General features: G+C 37.3%; 1 protein-coding gene and 1 long non-coding RNA gene across 50 annotated transcripts in view; both read right to left on the bottom strand.

Moving 5' to 3' along the window:
• LOC146395936 (uncharacterized) overlaps nt 1-18,268 on the bottom strand; it is a 1,175,949-nt gene that overhangs the window by 1,039,668 nt on the left and 118,013 nt on the right. The gene's annotated exons all lie outside the window — the stretch shown is intronic.
• The window catches only part of PKP4 (plakophilin 4), a 249,850-nt gene that overhangs the window by 165,127 nt on the left and 66,455 nt on the right, over nt 1-18,268 (bottom strand). For 33 of the 49 annotated variants that reach the window (XM_085001134.1, XM_085001149.1, XM_085001136.1 and 30 more), the window contains one exon: nt 8,446-8,582. The exons of 7 other annotated variants lie outside the window; for them this stretch is intronic. In XM_085001134.1, coding sequence (XP_084857260.1) covers nt 8,446-8,582 — 137 coding nt within the window. Of the gene's footprint in view, nt 1-8,226; nt 8,324-8,445; nt 8,583-18,268 lie in introns of all 49 variants that reach the window. 9 more of the 49 variants (XM_085001161.1, XM_085001160.1, XM_021076445.2 and 6 more) reach the window with 1 other exon arrangement.

Below are 18,268 nucleotides of genomic sequence, written 5' to 3'. Positions count from 1 at the left end.
TACTCTTTTATTACTAAAAATAATTTTTGAAAATATTTTGCAAAGGCGAGAAATGATGGTTTATGTCAACTTTTGATGGAAAGGGATTTCTAAAGGATTAATAGAATGCAAAAATGATGAATACTGAGCAAATAGTAAGAACTGATTCCTCCAGAATAGCTTATTAGAAGGCCACATGCAGTGGCTAAGAACTTTTATCTTGATTTAGGCTTTAGGAATGATTTTAGGAAAATTTATAAATCAGATGTATGTCTATAAGGGTAGAGGATACCTCATGATGAATACTTTTCTGATGTCATGTAAATTTGACACAAAAAAGGAATTTTCATAGGTAAAAGTCTACAAATTAAAGTACAAATTAGGCAGTTCCTGCTGTGGTGCAGTAGGTTAAGGATCTGGTCTTGTCTTTGTGATGGTGCAGGTTTGTCCCCTTGCCTGGACCTGTGGCGTAGGTCACAGCTGTGGTTCAGATTCAATCCCTGGCTGAGGAACTTTCATAAGCCATCGACTGCGGTGAAAACAAAAACCCAAAACCCAAACAAAACAAGACAAACCCGAAATTAAACAGTCCATACACTTGAAATGCCTAGAACTCCAATTTTTATTTCTTTATTTAGTTTGTGGCCACAGCTGTGACCACACCAGATCCTTTAATCCACTGCACCAGGCCAGGAATCAAACCTATACCTCTGCCGTGACCTGAGCTACTGCAGTCAGATTCGTAACCCACTGAGTGGGAACTCACTGGAACTCTAATGTTTAAATGGAAATTAATTTTTTTCAAGAAACAACAACAACAAAAAAAAAAAGCCAAAACCAAAAAAACCTTTTAATTTATGATGACATTTTCATATCTGAAATATGAATTATACAGAATTTAACTTATAACATGCATTTATCTTCATGTTTCAATAATGTCTTCTCTCAATTTCCTTGCAGAGTGTCTCTATTATTTTCAACCCCTCTACTATTAAGGTTTCAGTGCATAAAAACTCTTAGGATTCTATAATTAAGATACAGAATTTGTGTTTGAATTACTGGAAAAGAACTTTCCACTTTAAATGAATTTTCTTAGGAATGTCTAAAATGAAATAATCAAAACCTAAATTACTTTGTTGAGATTGAAGCAGATCTGATCACTTTGAAAACAATACATGTATAAAATAAAAGCAGACACAATAAGACTGTATGGACCCCTTTCTGCAAAGGTAACAAAAACAGGAACTTAGAAATTTAGAACACAAACACGAGGAGATATTATTTTGCAATTGCTATGGAGTAACTTCAGCATTATACCTGAGGGGAAAGTTATGTTTCTGAAGTATTTTTCTCTCCAAAAGTGATTCTAAAAAGAAAATGATCATTCAGTGCAAAGATTCATCACTAAATGATCCTGTCACACATTTAATCTCACCAACTCAGCAGTCACTCATTTCTATTTAATAGCATATAGTTTGCATGTACAAGGGAAGAATTATTTCATAATTCATAATTTAACTCTGAACAGGAATTGTGAACTGAGTTAGTCAACTGAAAAGGAAATTGTCATTTTAAATATGCAAAGTCAGGATTGACTTTATGTGTCAATAAAGGAAAAATATTCTATTACTTTCAAATGTAAACCAAAGGTAAAGCAATTTTAGTGGTAAAAATTAAAGTTATTACTGCCCAAGTTAACAACTTCACATAGTACTGAAATAACATAATAAATCTATTGCCTGCTTAACTAAAAAAAGGGGACAAATGTACACATATTCTTGGATATTGTGGTTCCAATTAATGAATATTCATTATGTGCCAATTACCACACAGTATGGTTTGTATATTTTTACCCTCTGCATTCTTCTGAGGATAGAAACTGTATGAAACAGACCATCTTTATAAGTCTCCCTACCATCCCTCCCCAATCCTTCCTGGACAGAGCCTTTGCTCACGTAGGCTTTCAATCAATATTTTTTTTATCTAGTTAAAAGCAAGCATAAGCTAACTACAGTGATTTAGTGAGCATTTTTACATTCTCAGTTCATTAACTCAATAAAAATTTGCAGGCACCTACCATGTATTCCATGTCTACAAGTGTGATCCAGCTATGTGTGAAGAGCCAGACAGAATCTGTTCAAATTCCTGGAATTTAAGAGCTCTTCAAACAAAACAAAATACAAACAAACCACCTAGAGGGTCAATACATCTAAAAAGATATCTCTAATGGGATCAAACAGAACAAAAGCTCAGTTATTCAAAATGTGTGCCTGGGACACATAAGATTGGGGAACTTTGCTCACAGTCCAGCTGATCTTTCATGAGACTATCAGATGTAAAAATGTATATGCTTGTTGTTAGCTAACTTGGCAATCTAAGGACAAATATTTCTGTACACTCAAATACTGAATAAACCCACTGGCTATTCTCTTCTGCATTGTTTAACCACAGAGATACTTGAGGTGGAGGAGACCCTACATCTTTAACACAAGGAAGAGAAATGTTAAATTCTGACCATGTCACATGCAACTTAAGAGGACTGACCTCGTGAGAACCAAACATCAGGGTTCAAAATTCTTGAATCCAGGCCAAACTGTGTTACAAGAGTTCTACCACTTGACCTCATTCTGAACCTTATTTCTATACTATTCAAGAAGTAAAGCGGTAAAATCTGATGATCTCACAGAAGTCACTAAGCAAAGACCCAATCTTACCTTATGTTTGATGACAAAGTTCAGGCACAGAAGACTTCCCTATGCATTGCACAGAAATTACAATTGCCAGGGCAACTCAGTTACTTAACAATAGGAAAAATTACTAAATTACTAAAAGGAAAAATGTGAAGTTACAATACCTAAAACATAGCTAAGCTACAAACTATGCTTGTTTACAGCTGAAGTAAAAATTCTGTCTTCTGCATGTGATTGAGGTGTGTCAGAGAGAACTATTTCATTGTAAATAAACCTAGGGGCAAAATAAAAGGAAGTTGCAAAGGCAGGTGTACAACAGTTGAGATGTTTCAGTTTCAGAGAAATAAAGTAAATAATTGTACTGGAATTCGTTCAGATCTGGGCATTCTGCCATACAGGAAAGGGTGTGTAATTACTGAAGCTAACAAATCTATGCAAAAATGAACTAATATCAATAGGCCACAGTTGGGCTCTAAATTTCCTTATTTTATCTTTAAAAAATAAGGATCTCTAATGACTCTCATTTCACTCTTTGATTCTTAAATATCACTTAAATTAATATGGACACACTGAAGTTAGAACTGTAATTTTCTCAAAGTCAGAAAATATTATCTTGAGAGGTGGTATTCTCTTTGAAAGCCTCACAAGTGAAAAACATTGCAATTTTCACTCATCAAAGATAACAAAAGAAGTACACACAGTATCTAATTTAGGATTTCACCAGAGTTAAGAGGAGTACACATAAAATTAGCATGTTTTACCAAATCTATTCTCTGCTTACCGTTTTGTGCTATCTGGATTGACCTCAACCTTAAATCTGTATACCAAACTTCTTAAATCATAGACCAAAAATAAAAGTGTGGTTTGTGGGAGAACAATGGAAGTTAGAACACCTAGGAAGTAAGGCTAAGTTCAAATGGCGATCTCAATTATTCAAGAAACTTTATGACAGAAGATGAAAGAGTGTAATAAATATTACATGTGAGATTTTACACAATGCAAATCAACTTGCACCTTACATATAGCTATGGAAAATACTTAACCCTACCACCACTGACCATATGGTGCTTTAATGAGTGTTTCTACAATCCAGGATGACATTCTATCAATTATAAAACTACAATACAATCTCCCAGTTGATAACAGCCTGCTCCTGGCCCTTGGCTCACTGCTTCCCCAAACCTGTGAAATTAGCATGCTGATGCATCTAAAGTGCAGGGGGAGGCAGCGAATTCTGGATGAGTTAATGTCTTATCACATCCAATTCCTCTGCATCCAAAGGCATGCTGTCCATTTCAAGAACGAATCAATCACTTTATCTAAGGATTTCATGGGAGGAGGCAAGACTCTGTGGGGGCACTGCATTTGGCCACATATCTTTACCTCACTACGTATAAGATACTACGTTAGGTGCTCGATCGTTCTCAAGTTTGCCCGAAAACTAGTCAGGATACAAAAAAATTTGTTGCCAACATCTCTATTCATTTTGAACTCCTGGATTCTCTTCAGGAGTTGAGTTGAACTGTAGAAACTGCCAAATGATGATCCTGATTACAGCCAACAGCCAACTGTTGGCTTAAGATCAACTGATACTTCCTGTAATTTCAGACTTCAGTCCAAGGATCACAGTACTTTTTTATTCTCATGGGCTGACTTTTTATTTCCCTTAAAGCATGATCCTTAGCTGAAAGATATTTCTTTCGCATTTAATTACCTGGTATATATGACCCTGGTAAATATTTTGTGACATCACCAAGATAAGGACATCCTTTCATTCCCTACACTTAATTTTCAGTTAAGTTGGATAGGTGGAAGATGAAACTTATAGCACCTACGTCATTATTTGACCAGCTACATGAAACAAAATTTTAGTTTTCTCTATGCAGAGGTCAGAGTTAATTTCTAGAAAAACATGGATATGGTACAATTCAAATTATCTTAAAGACAATCATTAATTGTCTGTGAGACGCTCTTGCTTAGTAATGTTTCTATGAATGCGGCTACAGATCCCGTTATTCTCACAAAAAAAGCCAGTTGGTAACAAAGTAATATGATAGTCAGCATTATTTATCCACTCCCTTCTCAAACAACCATTCATTGTAGCTCTAATATATTCAGGGGTCCAGGAGACGAGTGGCCCGTAACATGTGGGTGAAGCAACATATAAAACATGGCTCTACCCTTATGAGATCATTCAAAGGAGCATGTGATAAAGAATCAGAGCCATGGTATAAAGTGCTAAGAAGATTCAGGCTGGGGTGAACAGAGCTTCATGAAAGAGGTAGCACTTGAACTGAAGTAGCCTCCTTCTTTCTATCTGCAAAAGAGCAAGGACTTTTTCTATAAAGGCACACGCGTACATCTATGTGACTAACATTAATGTGAAAGGTCATCGCTTCATAAGAGAAAGAATATGAATCTTAGCGTTCTGTCGAGGAATAAGGAACAGCATCTGGCACTTTGGGCAAGAGTGGCCCAGGAGAGGAAGATTTCATTGTTTTATGACACCTTAAATCCAATTCCAGATATTAACAGACTAATGATTTGTTAATAAGACCGCTACTGGTCATGTGTAATTTCCTTCTCTACTACTTACCATGAATTGCCCTGGGGAGTTCATGTGAGGTATTTTAGTGACTTGGATATAATTTATAAGACTCTTCCTCTCAAAATTCAGGTGCATGTTGAAAAATGTTACTTTCCAATTCTACCAAGTGCTTTGACATTATGTTTGAGGTTGTACAACATCAGCATGTTAATAAATTTTTTTTTCACACGTTCTATTCTCATAGTATGTACATAAAGCTATTTTAATTGGTGAGACCACCACGGTGAAGTTTTAAAAGCTTAATGCCATGAAGAAGTAAATACTGGAGTTCCCGTCGTGGCTCAGTGGTTAACAAACCCGACTAGGAACCATGAAGTTGCGGGTTCGATCCCTGGCCTTCCTCTGTGGGTTACGGATCCAGCGTTGCCATGAGTGTGGTGTAGGTCGCAGATGAGGCTCGGATCCCACGTTGCTGTGGCTCTGGCCACAGCTCCAATTCGACCCCTAGCCTGGGAACCTCCATATGCCACGGGAGCAGCCCTAGAAAAGACAAAAAGACAAAAAAAAAAAAAAAAAAAAAGAAATACTGTCAAAACATAAACATGGCTCAATAGTCACAAAGTATTTTTGTATCAGTGTTCCAAAAGAAGTCAATCAATCCTGATATGTATATTTAAAAGTAGAGCCACCAGTTCCTCTTAAGGAGGGCATTTTCTTCTTATATGGAGATGATGATATTAGTACTATTAGCTTTTACAAAACATGGGCATTTACTAAGTGCCAGGCAGTGTTGTAAAAATTTTACATAGGTTAATGTAATGTCTTCAATAACTGTAATTATCCTCATTTTATGGATGAGAAACTGAGGCACAGAGAGGTTAATAATCTTCCCCAAATCACACATTAAGTTGTGGAACAATGAAGGGAACCTACCCATTTCCCCAGTCTCTTTCTTCTGTACCCTAGTGAAATATCCTTTCTGAGACACAGCTGCCACCAAACAAGGTATGTTTGAGATCAGTGGAGCTATAGCCACTCCATGGCTATGAAAGGGAAGTGATTTTTTTCTATGATTATATATCCCATTAGAGAATATTGCTCTTTTGATACAAAACATGATCAAGGACATAATCTAAAATTAACTATTCCATTTGAATCTAACATAATCAAGAAAGTCATTTGCTGATTAATATCTTAAAATCAAATACATAAAGGAAATAGTAATTAGCTTTCTTATTCCCATCTAACTTTTCCGTGCTCTGTCTCATTTGGCAGACAAAAGCAAATGACATATTTCAGGGAAGTCTAAGAAATTTTTATTTCAGCTAAAGAGAAATTAGAGTATCTTGCCCATCTGGTACCACGAAAATCCTATGGGAACTAGTATTAGCTATTTAAAATCAGGCGAGCATCTTGGAACAAGAGATAGATATGGTATTGGGTTGAACGATTGAAATGGTGAGTACTATGCATTAACAATCTTAAAGGAAATTAAGAACGAAAATTATAAATGTCTATCAATGGGCCCAAATTCTTAGAACAGGAGTAGAAGCAAGGAGTAGAGTATATCTTTCCAGTAACTAACTAAAGTGGGAAGCATAATAATTTGAATAAGTAACAAGTTATCTATATTTTTAAGGTTACCTCAAGAAACCAGAATCCCTTTTGCTTTCTCCCACAAAACATCCATTCAGAATACCATTTGTTGCTAAGAGATAAAATTTTTAAGTCTTCTGAGGCCATCAAGGAATTACAGGGCAAAAGTCATGATAGATTTCCGATTTTCTTCAACACACAGGGTTATCTGGTACAAACACAAGAGTTCTAGTTGCCATGCTTACTGAACAGTTTTTGGTCTTAAGTTAGTTCTGGGCATTTTGATAAATTTACTGCCATGTTTCACCAAATGCAGTGTATGCCAACAGCCCCAAATAAATCAGAATCTTCTCATTTTACAGCTCCTCGGGTTAAATCTGGACAACTATGAATGCCTTTTTTCCTCCACAAAGGTGATAGAAGCTTAGACAATCTATAGTTTGGCAGAAAATGAAAACACTTTTGACTATAATTTCTTGTGTCTTCTCAAATTCTTAGTTTGTGAAATGTTTAAAAACTTCAAATTTCAGCAAGGAATGGAAAATACTTTGATGTTGTGCTACTAGAAAAAGTTGTAAAATCATTTTATTCTTGAAAATACGGCTCTAATGGCAGACACATCTCCTAGTTCTAGAGCACGTACCCAGGTTGAAATGACAGCAAGCAATAAAATAATGAAGTATTCAACATTCCTTTGCTCTTTGTCATCATTAATTGTTTGGGCTGCTAATGCTGATTTTTCAAAGAATATTCCAGCCTACATACAATATCTAAGCTTGTATCTAATGAGGGGGGGAAAAAAAAAACAAAACCCAGTGATTTAATAATAAGATTTAAAAAGAGAATTGTACTACTAAATTATCTCTGACAAAATAACCCTCACATAGGGCACAGCCTTTGTTTGTTTGTTTGTATTTTGAAGAAGGGGGCAGAAAAGGACTCTCCCTGGAGCTTTACATTTATATTCAGCTTATTAAGCTTTTAAATCGTAAGCAATTAAATTCAGGAGTTTCAATTTCTCTAAGCCCACCAGATAAAAATCTAATTTAGAAGGCTGCTTGGGTTTGAAGGATAAATAGTATTAAGTGCTTTAAAAAAAAAAATCAACATAAACATGACATTTAAGCAAACTGGCACAGTGTGACAAGTTTTAGAACATTAGCTCACAAAATGAGTATACTCTGATTCAGACAAACACAACAAAGAGTCTTTTACCCAAAAATCACAGAGACAACCCTATGTAACACCTATGTTAAAACGTTCAACAGATCTAAGGATGTCACAGGCCTCAAGTTGCCAGAGTCTTGACAGAGTCAGCAGTGTGAAATAGGCTTTATGAAGCTTTGCGTGCATGCACACACTCCGCAAGGTGGGCAAGACAGAGACACCGATCACCATCGATATTGTCCTTACTTGCAGACGCACAAGTATCCTGCATGTTCCGATTCTGACTGGCACCGGGAACAGCTCTACCTGCCAGTCATCCCAATGTACTCAGGGATGTAAACACCTTATAATTAGAAAACGTGAAGGCGTCAAGGACGTTAGACAAATTGAAAACACATCTAAAGATTAATTTTTAAAGGCATTGAAGAAATCATTAACGGCAAATTCTAGAGTAAGAGGAGGTACCTGCTCCTTCACGGAAGCTAGAATGGTGGTGGCTGTGGTCTCAGGTTCCATGCCTGGGCCAGTGGAGGCAGCTTCCTGGCGGGTCTGTGGTTGCCCCTCCTCCACCAATGAGGCCTGCTCAGGAGCTGGCATTCCTCCTGCAACCAAGCAGGCAAAGAGTTAACACGTTCTCAGAGGCTCCAGTGCAGGAACAGGCAACGGCTGGGCACTGGCAGATGGTTCAACTACTACAGACTTCTACACAACTAGATATGGCTATCTGATTTCTAAAAGGCAACATCCAGGGCCAGAGTATAACTAGTACTACTAAATACTAAAAAATAACAGTAAATGAAGAACAACAATAATGAATACTGAGAAAACATTTAAATACACAACATCAGAGTAAAAAATGATGTGCAAGGGTTAAGGAGGAGGACTCAAAATATACTGAGGACAATAAAGCTGTCAGATACTCATCACTGAATTTTCTAAACTGTTAAGCAACCATTAAGTAAATATGATTATCTTATGAACAAAATAATAACACTCCAGATTGCCGTAAGGGTCAGTTTTCAAAGAAGCATACACATAAGACATCTATGAAAGTGTAAAGGTTTTAGGTTTATGCGATAGAAAAATAAAGATTTTAAGATTCAAGGGCTTAAGGATAAGCAAAATTCTTCTGTACTTAAAAGAACTGCCAGGCATTAATAACCTGCAAGAAGGATATCTCTGGCGGCATTATAGCTGGCTTGGCTTCCTTAGAGGAATCTGATTATGCAAAGATGACAATGGCAATGGAGATGGTGTTGAAAGAGAATTTATTTCTCAGATGAGGTGCCTCTCCTGAGATAACACATACTGAGAGCTGTGTGTCTGCCAGGAAACTTACTGGTCTGATACGGACTTTTTAACAAACTTGAAAAAGACTGGGAAAAGGTGGCCACTTAAAATGTTGTAACTATTTTATTTATTTATTTATTTATTTTTTGTCTTTTGTCTTTTTGTCTTTTGTTGTTGTTGTTGTTGCTATTTCTTGGGCCGCTCCCGCGGCATATGGAGGTTCCCAGGCTAGGGGTTGAATCGGAGCTGTAGCCACCGGCCTACGCCAGAGCCACAGCAACGCAGGATCCGAGCCGCGTCTGCAACCTACACCACAGCTCACGGCAACGCCGGATCGTTAACCCACTGAGCAAGGGCAGGGACCGAACCCGCAACCTCATGGTTCCTAGTCGGATTCGTTAACCACTGTGCCACGACGGGAACTCCTGTTGTAACTATTTTAATAACTTGTTTACCTGCCAGTCTCTCTGCCTGTCTCCTCAAGAGCAGTCTATCACACCATGAGACTAGCCTAGTGCCTGGCATATATAACATATATCCAATTAATGTTTGCAACTATACGAACACATCAGTGAAGGATTGACCATCGTTCCCATGTCTTATTACAGTCATGAGGCAAATTTCATCAAGTGCTATGATGCTCGAGACCTTATTTGTTCAATGTATTACTCTGTATCTTTGAGATCATAAATGCTATTTTTGACATCCTTCATAGTTTTCTCTCTCTCTCTTTTTTTTTTTTTTTTTGTCTTTTTGCTTTTTCTAGGGCCACACCCGAGGCATATGGAGGGCTAGAGGTCTAATCTGAGTTGTAGCCACCAGTCTACACCACAGCCACAGCAACGCTGGATCCTTAACCCACTGAGTGAGGCCAGGGATTGAATCCGTAACCTCATCATTGCTAGTTGGATTCGTTAACCACTGAGCCACGATGGGAACTCCCATAGTTTTCTCTTAAAAATATTCTACTTCTGTATTTTGATTTATTATCAACTGGCACGATGTTCAATTCTGTGGTATGATTGATCTAGGGATTTTTTCCCCACTCCCTCGAATGTCAGTATCAGCATACTATTTATTTCCAAACTCATATCTGTAAGAAAAGGGAAGATACACATATCACCTGAGCCTCCAGCTCATTCCTTACTCTCCTGACTTCCACATTGGTAAAGATGGAGTTAGAGTCCAGGTTGCTGCCAGTAGTTGCTTTATTCCTGCCATATAAACAGGCAGAAATGGACAATGGGTCTGATGAGATTGTGCATTTCCCCCCAGTGAGACTCTCCATGAGGAGTCCTCATGCCAGCTTTAATAGGGAAGTTCTATGGAAGTTCCCAGGCTAGGGTTCTAAATTGGAGCTGCAGCTACAGGCCTACGCCACAGCTATAGCAATGCCAGTCCAAGCCCCCTCTGTGACCTACACCACAGCTTGTGGCAACACTGGATCCTTAACCCACTGAGAGGTCAGGGATTGAACCTGCATACTCATGGATACTAGTCAGGTTCATTTCCCCTGAGCCACAAAGGAATTCCATCTAACAGGTAAGTTCTTTACGGCCCATTTCTATGGTGCCCAAGCTAGGCTGCAGCCTCACCTGCAAGGAGAAGGGTCTCCTCAAGTTCAAGTGGGAGGAGTTTCACACTTGGAGTAAGTGGATCCAGGAACAAAACCTCTGAGCCCTTGAACATGTTACCACCTTGTTGTGCCACCCTTTCTGCACTTAAAAAGTGGCTAATTCTTCATACAACACCATGGAATGATCTTATGGCAATATTTATTTTTTAGTATGTATGCTGTTTTGAGATATAAAGTAGAACTCTTAAAATACCACCAACTGGATAAAATAACGCATTTCTGTATTTACCTAGTGCTCATTATAGACAAGATATAAGGTCACATAAAGGTCCTAGATTGGCATTTAAGGCTAATAGAGATATGAAAGTATTCTATGCCACTGAAAAACTGCACACCTTAAAATAAGCAGATGGCTGCAAAGAACAAAAAATGTTACTATGCAACAGTGCAACAAATAATGCCAAGAACACAAATTTTAAATGTCAAGAGTATAATATCATGAAATAATCAATGTGTAAGAAAAAGAGAAGCAAAGTTTCACTGAACAAAGAGAAATTGACAAAAGGAGAAATGGAAACATCACTGGGGAAGTAATTATTCTTTACTATAAATAAGAGGATCATTACCGGTTAAAGAAAGATATTATATTACATTACTGTAATTATATTGCATCACTGTGCATGTACCATACTTAATTTCATTTTTTTTTTGGATGACTATCCAGATCTATGATATCAGATGAGCATTTTCTGAACTCCACCCTGCCCATGTAATAACATGCAGGGTGATAAGGGGACACAGGCATAGAGAAAGGTCACTGACCATTAGGGGTGCACTGTTTAACTGAGGCAGCAAAATATGAATCAGATCAAGGCAAAGTATAGCTAGAGGCAAGTAATGGAATAACAACACTAGAAGTTAATAGGAAGAGGTGGTGAAGAGCTTATAAATTTGTACAAGAAACCACCATTAGGCAAGAGAGACTTTCATAGGCAGGTATGATGTTTTTATTCTCAGATTGCTCAAAGACTAGGACACATTACAGATAGTCACACCCACAGGATGGAGAAAGATGACCTAGGCACAACTGAAAGTGAGACACTTCTCTACACTTCACCTCTGGAATAGCCCCCAAATACCACCCACAACATGGGGCAGAGGAGGGATGCCAAAATACTGACAGTTATACACCTATTAAAGTATTCTCTTCATTTATTTGCAGTTCTCAACAATTTGAGGAGTTGGAAGGAGTCAAGCTAAGGCTAAAGCCACAGAACATTATTACTTCTCCCCATTAGCAAAGAAGAAAAGCAACGAATACTTAAAGAGCAAAGAGACTGTGAGAAATGAGGTCTTGTGCTTTCCTTGATGACCTCAACTTGCCTGATTTGGGCAATCACATTTTAGAGACCTGAGGAAACTTACAAATGAGTTGCAGAACCATGTTGGCTCTTTGGAGAATCAAAGAGAATGGAAGAGGTGCCAGAGAATTGGAAGTAAGAAAATGCCATTGCTGTTTTCGGAAAGAAGAAAGTAGACTCCCTTCATGTTACAAACTAGAGAGCTAGACATAGATCTTGGGTGAGATTCCTATCAGGAATTTATCCAACAGATGATCTGTGAGAACCAGAAAGGGGCACGCCAAAGAAAAGTCACATTAAGCTGGTCTAATTTCTCTCTGGCATTGTAACCATGGAAATGCAGTGTGTCTAGACTCCAGTGAGGCATGTATGATGTTAGAAGTCCCCCATGGTATTATAATTAGCATATAAATAGGGCTGGCACAGGGCAACTGCTGATTCTGACAATGAGTAAAGAGCTGGACAACATATAACAATCTACAGAGGTTTCTAATGTAATTCTGGAGCACTCTGATCTTAGCTCAGCACAGACCAAAAACTTAAGCTTTAATGCAAATAATCGTATATAGGCATGCTCAAATTCTTCAGTGACTAAGAACACAATTTATCAGGTGATAAAATTCAAAAACAAAAAAACAGTGCTACATTGAAGTAATGAGCTACCTCTAATGAGAAAAGAACACAAGGGATAAATGTAGGGTCTTATATTTAGGTTAACTCAGCAGCACACTGGGGAAAAGATTTAGGCACTTTAGGTTCAAGAGCAGAAGGAATGAACCATGAATGAGATGAGGCCGCTGCAAAGCCAAGGTGATGCTATGCTGAACTGATGTCAGTATTTAACGTGACAAGTGAGTATACACCTCTCTTTCAGGCACCTTGGGACATACCCACTTCCAATTATGGGGGCACATTAACAGGAATGGACACAAGAGTATCCACTCAAGGCAGGTGAGTAGTAGGGTGGTGAAGGGATTCAGCCATTATTTCCAGAGCACAAGAACAAGGATGAAATGAATGATAGCTCCTGCTCCTTAAGCTCAAAGCTTAGCAGAGGACACAGGAATAAGAGTTAATGGGACAGGAAGAGAAAGTCTGACCTGAAGAAAAGAAGGACCAGGCAGACAAGCAAATGTCTGTAAACCTCGTCAGAACTGCCACGCACAAGTAAGGTTAGACTTTTTAGGTTCAGACTTTTTGGTCCCAGGAGCCAGACCAAAAAAACGGATGGTTTTATAACAAACTTGTATTTACCTAAATTACTGCTGTCTTTAAATTCTGAATCAAATCTGGCTAGGAGTTATATTTAGAATGTATTTCATTATATTAATATTAATATTATATTATAAAATTAAAGGTTGGAGGCACAAGGGCAAGCTCAGGAAGGGCTTTCCTTTTGGAGTGAATAGTCAAATGTCTGAAATTTCAAGGATTGATTACCCCCCAAAGGTGGTACATTCCCCATCACAAGAGGTCTTTACCTGTGGTTCAGGTGATCAAACAGCGAGGATGATACAGAAGGTACCCTGTACTGGGTGTGTTAAAAACAGGAAATGGAGACCTTTGAATCTTGAGGCTGACTTGAAGATACAGCAACTTGGATATTCTTAATTGATGTGAATGTTCCTCGGGGGTTTTCATAATGTTGGCTACTCTATCACACCTCTCTGTAAAAAGACACCTGAAGGCCAGGAGGCTGTGCCTTTCCAAAGGGAATGACAGGTACTGGGGGTCTTGGTGCTGACTGTTTCTATCTGGCTGCATGAAAAGTGCAAAAAAGAGACTGTGACCAACTTTTACAAGTGTGTTCTCATTTTATTCCAGGCTTTCCTTATTGAATTTCCTCTTTGCCCAGGTCTCTGTTTTTATCATTCTTTTGGACTGCATTCTTTTGAGCTTTGTAAAATACTTTTTGGAAAGCTACGAATTGCTACGTGTTTTCACTATTATTTTTATTGAAGACGAGGAAGCTTTTACATGAAACTGTTAATATAATGTATGTATATCTCATAGTGCATTCTCACAAATTAACAAGAAATATAGAGTCTAGTGTGATTACTGAAGGCTTTCTTTGCAGCTCTGGGTGTAACAGATAGGCACAAACCTAAGACTCAAGATCCACAGATAACACTAATCCACAAAATCGTCTCTGCTAAATCTCTCTGAGATAGATCAACTAGATACTGGACTTTCCTCTACTCATTTCTACTCTCTTTACTGATAATTTCTGGTCAAATATAATAAGTATACTTTGTTTCATCTCAACCAATGAAATAAATTTGACTATTTTTTCTCTGCTCTCTTGCATTAGCAATCTGGAGTATGATACACATCTCATGACTACATTTTGAACACTCAGAAAATATCATGATTATTGATAACAACCACTTCAAAATTGATAAGAAAATGATGTCTAAGAATGAATTAAGAAAGGATAGAAAATAAGCATTAATATTTAATTTGACCCAAAGAAATATCTTAAAAATATAGAATAATAAGTTTGTTAAATAAGCATTAGATGAACAAAATATTGTGACAATAAAAGATTTTCTTTAAAATTACTGGGTATCCTATATAGCAAAGATAAGTGTCTTGGCTTTGCTTATAATGAAACTGGAACAGATATTACAGAAGAAAAGAATGAAGTACTGAGAATTAGGAATATGCCTCAAAAGTGAAACACCTTCAGTACCATATGGTATCTATTCTAGAATTCTAAAAGGAATACTAGATACTTTTCACAGTTATAGTTTAAAAATATCCTGGAAATAAGAAGCATTACAAAAATCTGCAACTATTTAGGAAGCCTAGAGATAGTCACATACTAAACTTCTAATCAGACAGTTCATCCAAAAAATTAACATTTCTTGGCAAGAATTTATTTAGAAGGGAGCTATATGCCAAACAGTACAGTAATTGGAGAGAATGAATTATGTATATAGCAGTTAATTACTTTGACTTATGGATTTACTAATACAATCAAAAGATCAATGCAAGAAAACCTGATACAAAAATAAGTGAAAAGTATGAATAGGTCTTTCAGAAAAGAGAAAACCTATATGGCCAACAATGAGTTGCTGCAGCTCTTTAGCAATTAAAAAAAAAAAAAATGCAAACTCATACTACAGTGAGATACTAATAAGAACCACCAAAGTGGCAAAACATTTACCTAATAGACATCTAAGTATGGTCATGGCAGCACTTTTTTGAAAGCTATGAATTGCAAATAACCCAAATAACAATCAACAGTGGAGTGAATAAATACATTGTGGGATATTCGTGCAAAATGTATTACATTCAAAGCAATAAAACAAATGAACAGTTCTATAAAAGAGTAACTCACAAACAACAGGCTAAATGAAAGAAGCAAATCACAAAAGACCAAACAGTAAAATCCATTATGTAAAGTCTAAAGAATAGGCAAGAGAAAACTATTTTTATTAGAGATACAGGTAAAGGTACCAAGGAAATGGTTATCAAAAAGTCACGACTGGTTATCACTGTGGGGAGAGAGGAGGCTGTGATCTCAGAAGTACGCATGAAAACCTTTTGGGGTGCTGACCTGGCGTGGGCAGTAATTAATGATGTGTATGACTTTCAATTTTTCAAATCATATACATATCTTATGCACTTTTTTTCATGAAAAAGGAAAAATATTAATATAGTGGAATAAACATAAGATAAATTCTGATTAGATATAATCTATAAATACAGAGTATCAATAGAATGCAACAGTGTCTCATAGCATAAATACTAGAGATTATCCATTTTTAAGAGAACTGAACCACTTCTGGTTATAAAAATACAGAAAATATAATTTTATGGTTCATAAATGTTTGGAATTCATTTCAATAAAACGGGGCTCACATTACAAAACAGAATACCTTCAACACTGCATGCGATTCAGTAATACTTTCTGCAAATGAAATGCACGGTTAATAACAGCCTAGTTCACAGCTTGAGGCGGCCACTGACATTGTGTGCTCTGTGAAGAAAGCTCCCCTGAGTAAGGTGGAGTGCTGACATCCTTCTGTCACAACAGGTAAATCCTGTAGAACTGTTAATAAAAACTAAAAATTCTACCTTGGATAAACACAGACTGCACTTCGGTATTTTAACCTTTCCAAAACACATTTCTTACGGGGAGCAAAAAAGGAAATCTCTTTTCTGGAAAATACTAGAGGGTCAGCTTTTTTTAGGATTTGGGCTCCTTTATAGCACATAGCTGTGCAGCATGTTAAAGGGTGCAGAAGAGACAGGATGGGGATAATCGCTAGCATCAAAAGATAATTAAGTCTGAGGGGAGAGGCCTGGATCTAGAGGCAAGATGAGTGCACATTTCTTCTCTTTTCCAATCCACAATGCCCTGAAATCATGGAAAAAGCACTTTCTCTTTTTTAACATAAGAAAATTAGCCAGTCTAGAAATTTTAAAAATGTCATCAGTGTGCCAAAATATTAGAAAAAATAATTGCTGCAGACCTATGGCAAAAGGATGAGAAGAAACCAAAACACAGAAGGAAAAAAAAAAGTCTGCTGAGAAGCTGGAGCAGTCAGTGAGGGAGCCGAAGGCTCGGAGTCAGTGGATGCCAAAACTTGAGGCTCTTAGGCCTGGGCCAGGATTAGGTGATCAAGGGGAGAGAGACAATGCCACGAGGTGGTCAGCCCCTGTCCTGGACATGCTCAGTTGCCACAGGCCTCAGTCAGTACTGATGCCCAGAGGGGACTGAGTTCCCTAGACAGAAAAAGTAAAGGGGAAGAGGTGGAACTAACACTCTTAGTATTTAAATTAAAAACTGTGTGAAAGACAATAGCCAGGACATGGAAACAACCCAAATGTCCATCGACAGATGATTGGATTCAGAAGATGTGGTATATATACACAATGGAATACTACCCAGCCACAAAAAAGAATGACATAATGCCATTTGCAGCAACATGGATGGAACTAGAGAATCTCATACTGAGTGAAATGAGCCAGAAAGACAAAGACAAATACCATATGATATCACTTATAACTGGAATCTAATATCCAGCACAAATGAACATCTCCTCAGAAAAGAAAATCATGGACTTGGAGAAGAGACTTGTGGCTGCCTGATGGGAGGGGGAGGGAGTGGGAGGGATCGGGAGCTTGGGCTTATCAGACACAACTTAGAATAGATTTACAAGGAGATCCTGCTGAATAGCATTGAGAACTATGTCTAGATACTCATGTTGCAACAGAAGAAAGGGTGGGGGGAAAAATGTAATTGTAATGTATACATGTAAGGATAACCTGACCCCCTTGCTGTACAGTGGGAAAATAAAAAAATATATATTAAAAAAAAAAACTGTGTGAAAGAGAAAAGGGACTTTGAAAAATAAGTTACAGGGATAAAAACAAAAATCTCAATGAAACGACTAGAAAAATCAATTTTTGTGAAGAATATTTCATAAGAGTGATGTAAAAAATTCTATCAGAGCCCCACCTCCAACCCCACCTCAGAGAAAAAGAATGAGAGAAAGAGAGGGGCTAAAGATAAAGGAACAGTTTGTAAACTAGAGACCAGATCCAGGGGCTACATTTATTTACCAAGAATACTAGGAAGAGAGAAAAAAGGAGAATAAATACTGAAAGAAGAAATGAAAATTTCTCAGAACTGAAAACTAATATTTACAATGGGCCAATAAGTGAAGAAAATGAATGAAACAAACTGCATTTAGACCCAATCCATTGAAATTTCCAAGTTCCAAGGATAAAGAGTGTACATGTTATCATGGAGGAAAAATAAACTGCTTACAAAGGAATGAGAGTCAGTTTAGCATCAGACTTCTTATCAACTACAGGTGTTAGTCAGTACTCCAGTTACTGCTTAGCACTCTAAGTACCAACCAAAAATTATTATTCAAATATGAGGTAAAAATAAAGGCATTTTAGGACATACCAAGACTCAAGAAAATTTGGCTTCAATAATCTTTAAAGGAAGTTATGCAACCAAATAACAAATATTATCAAAAACAGTACTAAGCAAATAATTCAGGGAACTGAAGATTAAGACAAAATAAACTCCACAAGCTAC

Source organism: Sus scrofa, chromosome 15, assembly GCF_054392235.1.
Source record: "Sus scrofa isolate SSC_HxYL_T2T_F1_AM1 chromosome 15, Sscrofa_HxYL_maternal_Yorkshire_Landrace_v2.0, whole genome shotgun sequence".
Classification (NCBI taxonomy): Eukaryota; Metazoa; Chordata; class Mammalia; order Artiodactyla; family Suidae; genus Sus; species Sus scrofa.
The sequence above is the reverse complement of the archived record's forward strand: the minus strand, read 5'-3'. Positions and strand labels throughout refer to the sequence as shown.